The sequence below is a fragment of the Gossypium raimondii genome, chromosome 7, assembly GCF_025698545.1.
Source record: "Gossypium raimondii isolate GPD5lz chromosome 7, ASM2569854v1, whole genome shotgun sequence".
NCBI classification, from domain to species: domain Eukaryota; kingdom Viridiplantae; phylum Streptophyta; class Magnoliopsida; order Malvales; family Malvaceae; genus Gossypium; species Gossypium raimondii.
Genome location: NC_068571.1, coordinates 53,122,686 through 53,130,791, shown reverse-complemented (window position 1 = coordinate 53,130,791; position 8,106 = coordinate 53,122,686). Strand labels below are relative to the sequence as shown.

At 34.3% G+C, this 8,106-nt stretch overlaps 1 protein-coding gene across 1 annotated transcript; it reads right to left on the bottom strand.

Moving 5' to 3' along the window:
* Window positions 1–320: 320 nt before the first annotated feature.
* LOC105778123 (leucine-rich repeat extensin-like protein 3) lies at window positions 321–3,018 on the bottom strand. Its single transcript, XM_012602054.2, has one exon. It carries the CDS (start codon window positions 2,815–2,817, stop codon window positions 700–702), a length of 2,118 nt encoding a protein of 705 aa, XP_012457508.2. The 5' UTR covers window positions 2,818–3,018; the 3' UTR covers window positions 321–699.
* Window positions 3,019–8,106: the final 5,088 nt, after the last annotated feature.

The following is an 8,106-nucleotide window of genomic DNA, read 5'->3' as shown; positions in this document are numbered from 1 at the left end:
TTGGAAATTTTAAGCCCACCAGCATTAAGGGTTGCACATGGGACTAAATCCCAACAACATTAATTAAATGCTTAAAAATTGATCGCAGATTGAATCCACCACCAATTAAGGAAAATGTCCCCCTTTTTAGGGTCCCACTAATCATCTCAATTACCACCTACTTCCTCGATAGAAATTCCAGGGTCCTTTTCATAATCCACTCATACAAAACTAACTTAAAAAACCCAGAATTTTTAAGCCAAAAAAACTGGAAAATGCTCCCTACACAATGTTATGTTGAAGAAGCAAAACCTCCAACAGCATTTAGAATGTAAAAGGTATGAATGAAGCAAGGGAGAATTGATTATGAATGGCTAAATGATGATAAAGTACATGTAAAATGTTCATGAGAATATACTATAAAAAAAATAAGAGAGAATAATAACAATAATAAAAAGAAAAAAGCCCACAAACTAGAAGCAAGCTAGCAACATGAAGCAAGTGTTGCCTGTTGCTACCATTGTAAGGGCTTTAGATGACTATGGTTTTTCTTTTTTTGCAACTTCATCCCCTATACATACAACTTTCCTTTCAACCTACACTCTTCTCTACTTTTTATTTTTCACAACTCCAAATATCAAATAATTTATGGGAGAGAATTTCTCCTCTTTTTTGGGGGTTTTTTTTTTAATCAAGGTTAGAGGGAAATTCTTGAAAGAATCAATAGAAAGGTGGCGGTGGAGGTGAAGCGTATGATACTCCGATTACTGGTGGCAGTGGCCCTTCGTATACGGGAGCCGGTGGAGGTGATGGTGGTGGAGGTGAATGATAATGGATTGGTCGGGGTGGGGGTGGGGGTGAAGGTGATGGAGGTGGTTTGTAATGAACTGGGGGTGGGGGTGATGGTGATGGTGGTGGGGGTGATGGCGTGTACTCTACACACGGTGGTGGTGGTGGTGGTGGTGGAGGTGGCTCAATACATGGAGGAGGTGACGGTGGTGGTGGTGAGTGAACTGGAGGAGGTGGGGAATAAACAGGAGGTGGCGGCGGCGGTGGAGATAAGTATGGATAAATTGGTGGAGGAGGTGAATGTGGTGGTGGTGGTGGAGAATGTACCGGAGGTGGCGGTGAATGGTGTGGCGGTGGCGGGGAGTTATAGTAGTAAGGAACTGGTGGAGGTGGGGAAAACAATGGAGGTGGTGGAGGGGGTGAATTTGGTGGTGGAGGAGGTGGAGACCTCACACAGTATACTGGTGAAGGTGGTGGAGGAGATGGTGGAGGTGGTGATGGATAAGTAGGTGGCGGGGGTGATGGTGGAGGTGGGGATGGAGGTGGTGGTGGTGGAGAGTAAACTGGTGGAGGTGGTGAAGGTGGTGGAGGTGAGGGGGGTGGTGGTGGAGGTGAATACACAGGTGGCGGGGGCGATGGTGGAGGCGGAGGAGGAGAGTACACAGGTGGCGGCGGAGGTGGAGGTGGTGAAGGGGGAGGGGGAGAGTATACTGGCGGTGGCGGCGGCGGAGGTGGTGATTGTGGAATAAAAACAGGCGATGGGGGTGGCGGTGACAGCACAACAACCGGCGGCGGAGAAGGCGGAGGAGGAGACGGCAAAGAAGGAACAAAAGGAGCACATCTAAATGAATTACAATCCACCGGTCTAGACAAGAAAGACCTACATTGAGCAGCACTCCGTTGTAAAGGCCTCGCCGGCAAACAGTTCCTCCTATCGTCAAAAGCACGTAACCCCAAACAAACCGGCGGTTCTCCGGTGAAGAAATTATACGAAAACGTGAAATTCTCCAACTTCGGCAACCGACAAATACTTGCTGGAATCTTCCCAGACAACATATTATGTGCCACATTAAGCTGTTCAAGACTCACCATTCCCCCAATTTGCTCCGGCAAAGTACCCATTAACTCATTAAAGCTAACATCAAAAACAGTCATATTTCTCAACCCCCCAATTTGCTCCGGCAGACAAGATCGAAATCCATTGTTCATTAAAATTATCTCTTCAAGACTCGTCATGTTCCCAAGACTCGCCGGCACACAACCGTGAAACTTGTTATTAGCCAACACAATAACAGAAACCGGCGAGTTACCAAAATTATCCGGTAGATTAAATCTAAACCGGTTATGATTAATAAAAATAGCATCCAAATCTTTATCAAAAAGCTCTTTGGGTACAGTTCCTTCAAATTCATTAAACCTCAAATCCAAAAATTTAAGTAAAGGCAGCTTAAGAATCACTTCAGGGAACTTACCGGCGAACCGATTGTTGCTAAGATCCAACTCGAACATCAGCTTCAACTTTATAAACTTATGCGGAACCGTACCACAAAACCGGTTCGAGTTTATATGAAACAATGCCAGATCGGTGAGTAACCCAAGCTCCTCCGGCAAGTATCCGGCAATATCTCCATGGTTTAAATCAATACCGGCGACGGTTTTGATTCTCTTGTTGTCAAGCGCTGGAGCACAGTAAACACCAGTATAGTCACACACCTCGGATCCAACCCAATCGGCGGTGAGATTAAACGGGTCGGAAAGAATCGCTTTTTTCCAAGCTTGTAAAGCTATATAAGCGTTTCTCAACCTCGGGTTTTCAAAAACCAGTGACGGGTCGACGGTGACGTTCTCCCCTCTGTCACCGAACTCATCTCTGTAATAAAGCAGCTGTCGTTGCTTTATGTACGATACTTCCTTGTCGGTAAGTCCGCCATGGCTGGAAGCATAATGCTCATCGCATGAACATAAGGATACAAAAACTGAAACTAAAAGAAACAAAAGGTAACAAAAAGAAGAACAGCAATGGAGGTCGATAATGTTCGTCTTCTTCATTTCACATGAGACATCTGATATTAAAAATGCCACCTTTTTTTGAACTTTTTTTAAACAAAAGTTTGGGTTTGTGCAGAAAACACGAATTTGGGGTTTCAATTTGGAGATCTGAAGAAGGAAATGTAGAGAGAAGGAGACAAAAGAGAGAGCGATCTTGGGTTTTTGGAGTATGGAGATGTGTGTATGGGAGAGAAGATAAATATAAATGTAGGATTTCTGTAAAGCTGTTTATATAAAATATATTATTTAGATTTAAGGTCTAATATTATCTTTAGTCCTTATATTATATTAAAATTTGATATCTAGTCCTTTTACTTCAATTTTGGGATAATTTTAAATTTACAATCTTATAATATTATTATAGGTTCGGAAGGACAACACTATTACTTCGTATCATTGAAGTAACATTATAATTATTTTATCTTTTATTCAATTACGATTAAGATCATATGAAAATTAGTCATTGTCTTGATTTGGATGGAATAATGATTAATCATATATTTATTTAGCATGGGTTGAATGGTATTATCTATCCCTTACTCTTAATATTATATTAAAAAAGAAAATCAAACATTCGTTAAAGAATTATAGGTATCCTATAAGAATGTGTCATATATTATGTTGTTATTAGCAACTTTTATTTTGAGATGAATTTGAGCGAAATTGATAGTTTAAGTATCAAAATAGATGAAAAAATCCATGTACTAAAGTGAAAATACGAGTATAATTTAAAAGTTAAATCGTGGCCTAAGCTTGAAAAAACCACTTTTATCACTTTTAACATATTTGTAACATGACAAAAATGAATGACCAAATTACGTAAAATTAAAATAGATAGATTAAATTTCGAATTTAAACATAGTAAGAAGGACCAAAACCAAAATTAGAGCTTTAAATTCAAAGTGAGAAACATATAATAAAAAAGGACAGCTAAATCACAGCTCAAAGCCACCAGCCACCAGGTCCTTTTATTTCTATCTCAGTGTTATAATTAATAATATTAAAATTTCTCTTTCATAGCTAGGCTGACGACTTTATTCTTTTTTTAGAATCTCATTCCCATTTCAAACTTGAAACAAGCAAAGAAGCAACCCATTTTAATAAAAAAGGGGAAATTGTCACCCAATTTTTGAATTCTTAAAGTTTCAAATTGTTTTAAAATAATATATGCGTTAGCTGTTGACCACAAAAATAATATATCCACCGGGTAGACTGGTGATATCACAAGATTACGGTGACAATTTTGGGTTAACAGGTTTAAAGTTTTAAAACATTTTGACGGATTTGTCCCTTTTACTCAAAAAAATAGATATTTTAGTTCTTGCATGTTAGATGAAAGAGCAAACTGATTCTTTCTATTAAAAATTTCATCTATTTGTATTGTTAAAAACTGACATGATTTCAAATCGAGGACAGTATTGAAGTAAATTCCAAGTTTCGAACTTGGTCTATGACATATATAAATTGTCTATGAAACGTGGTTGATATTAGAATTTAATGTTAACTAATCCAATTCTAATGCTTTGAGACTCCAAGGAAATGTTTTACTATTTTTGTCCAGTGTATGAACGCTCTTCTTTCCATGTGTTCCGATGGGAAAATTGAAGTAATTCAGCTATCAATAGTAACCAAAAAGAAAATAATAGTAATTTGTTGGTACGTTACTTTCCACTTTCACATACAGTTCTGACCAATTGCTAGGAGTGATTAGATTTGATTCATATATTTGTTCCTCTAAATGAATTACTTAGAATCAGTTAAGAACCAAAATTAAGATTAAAAAGTTCAGTAACTAAATTGATTTGTAATTTTATGAAAATATTAATTATTATTGATAATTAAATCCATCACCGTTTTTAAAACTGTGGCTAAGAGTTATTCAATGGGATTAATGGACTAAGATATTTTACCTATTAAGAATATTTATCGTATTAATAAACTTAACTCTCAAGTAATTTTCAACCAGTAAAATTAAAATTAGACTCCATTCCTACTAAATCATTCTGATTAAATTTTGTAAGACCTTATGTTCATACTAGAATTTGATTTATTTAAAATATATATCTTTTCTTATGTTGGTTTTTTTTAATTTATTTTTGGTGTTGTATACACATACACAATATGAATATATTCATACCATATAAATATACATTCTGTCTACAGCTTAAATCTGTATCGATTCTACATGCAAACTAAACACAGGAGTTGATTAAATCTTTATTTTAATACATGACGTAAAGCGCTGCTTGTCAAAGCTTTAAAATGGGTTTACATCGAAAGATCCATGCATGTTGCTCGTCCGCATCAGGCTTGATGGTGATGGATTATAACCATAGATCATTATTTATCATAACAATCCATCAGCATCGGACTAAGAAAACTAACCCCTTCCAAGGGCAATGAGATGAAGGGGGGAAAAGTTTAATTTTGATTTTAGTCCCTCTACTTTTATAAATTTATAATTATAAATGAGATGGTGGTACCTTAGGATAGTTCACCCTACATTCAGTGGTCGGAAGTAGGTGGACGGATAATAGAAGAATGGCAGAGGCTTAATTAGATGAAAATGTCAAGTGTTTTAAATTTATTTGTGCCCTCTCGTTGAGGTATTGGTTTATATATATATATATGGATATTTTATTGTCCCAAGTTGTCATGTGTCGTTCCGTGATTGAGGCATCAATAGCCTAATGATTTGTCCTAATTGGTTTAGGTTGAGTGATGCTATAATGTATATAGGGGCTCTTCAGACTGGACAGGATGATTAGTGAGTGGGGCTTACTTGATGTGGTGGTGACTAATGTGGACAGATTGCAAGGATCGATTGGGGGAGGTGTTTGCTCTTCAATAGGGGTTGACCCTGTGATGCGTTCCCGAGTGAGGAGTCACCACTAAAATTCAACGAGAAAAATTTAAGTGAAGTGTCTGTGAGGTTTAGCAAATTACTAACATTGATTTTCGAGCACACAATCAAGGACAATGAAATCTATCAAACCATGTTCAATTGATAATAAATTTTAATGCCAATTAAATGCTTAAGTTTATTTAGAGGATTCCACTTCACCACTTATCAAAAGAGCAACTAAGGTGCTATCAAATTGGAACTGTTAAATAATATTTAAAAAAGCAGGGGAATCAAACTATGCTAAAATAAAAAGGATTTAATGTTAAAATTTAACATGATAAAGGGACTTAAATCAAGAATTAGACCAGAAGTTAGAAAAAGATTTGGTTCAAATTTAAGGCACATCAATCAAGCGAGTATTTAGGCCCTTTATAGGCCCCACGTGTCACGTCATTCACGGCTGGATCTTCGGTGTGCACCGCGTCCGCGACCGCATCATCTATAATGGACGCTAGCCTTGCATTTTTTTTTCTTTTGTTCTTTTTGTTGGGCTTTTTTATTATTATTTTATAATGTAACGAAAATTATTTTTGTTTGCTTTTGTTAATTGAGCTATTCATGCAATCATAACACATTTTCTTTCAAATTAAATATTGATTAACATCAATGTTTTGAATTCAATACATCCTTTACCCTTTGTTTTACATTAATTACACTATCTGTACCATCGAAAGTCCTCTTTTTTCCTGTTTTCTATTATGAAATAACTTTGAATGTCATTAATCTGCGAACCAAAATTCAAATCACTTTCTTCTTCGATTTCTGATATTGATTTTCAAATTGACTTGAATTTAAAGTTTGTTCTTCTACTCATCAATGAGGTATTAATCCACCGCACCGCTTATCGAATAGTTTCTTGGGGTTCTCTAACTGAACCTAAATAAAAATTTGGGAATAATTTAATATAATATTTAGATGTTGTTTGAGAGCAGTAGGACGCGGTTGCTTGAACAATGATTGGATTTCAAGTGGTAATGAACAAAAATCAGGCATTTTATCATATTGTTTGGCCCTTTCGAGATGGTTGAATTAGTCATTTTATTCAATCCATTTTGTTTAAAGTACACGTTTTAATCATTTACAAAGTATTTCATCTACTTATACTGTCTACCATTCACAAACTAAAGTGGTTAAGAATGAATAAATAAGCTTTCTCTTCCATCACTTCGTGTAAAATTTATTTTTCTTTGAATTGGGTTAGAATAAATAATCCAATTGTAGAGATATTATAGGGATCAACATTTTCAAAATTAAATCTTTTTAAGCAAATTCAATCACATTAAAAGTCTTCAAATGGATCCTAACTGTGTAAGAAATAATCCCAGATTTCTTTAACTAACTAATGTCAATAAATATGGCAATTAGAGGGTCTAAATCTCAAATCTTATCATAGTATAAGGATTCACCGAAATAAATAGATAAATAAAGTGGTGTGGAAGTTTGATATTTAAATCAGTAAAATATAGGAAGTATTAACAAAAAGAATAGAATGCAATCATTTTAAAGAATATTATAAATTGATAGTAAAATTTAAATATTAAGAAAAAGAAACAATTATTAAATTCTATTTTTTCTTTTACTATTATATCATTACAGTATTTAATTTTATCTGTCTCTACTTTCAATTTATAAATTACTAGCTTGGTCAACTTGGATGTTGGAGTTTTCGTCAACATTTTAACGTAAACCAAGAGATTTCCATGATCTAAATTTAATCAAACAAGTGGGCAATTAAATGTGTGAAAAAAACATGGCAAATTGAAACTTTCAAAAGTAACAAATTGACCCCATTTATTATTGTTTTTTAATAATAACTTTTTGTCATTAATAATTTTGTCAAATTATTCATATGATTTATTAAAAAAAAAACATGTGATGGCATAAATTTTGGTCTAATATGTAATCTTATAAATAAATTTTGATTTTGTGCAATTTCATACACTAAACGTCATAAAATTAATATCATTTTATGTTAACATATTACACACACAAATAACTATATTTATTCAATATAAAAATGAAATTTGTATTTATTTCTTTAAATGTATATAATTGAATCAAAATAAGAGTTTCATGTATACATTTAAACCACAATCAAAATTTCATGTTTATAATTGTACACCGTCAAAATTTATGTATCGATTTACACATTATACCAAAATTCATGTATAATTTTAACTTTTATCCTATATATATATAATATCAACGTTGGGTGCAATTTGAAAAGATTATAATTTTTCCATTTTAAATGTACAAAAATTGTCTAATTATACAAAATGTAAAAAAAAACGAAATTAATGAAAAAATACCTAATGATTGAAAGAAAGGTAAATAAACTAAAAGGATGAGATTATAAAGAAGAAGGAAATTTTAAAATTGACCAA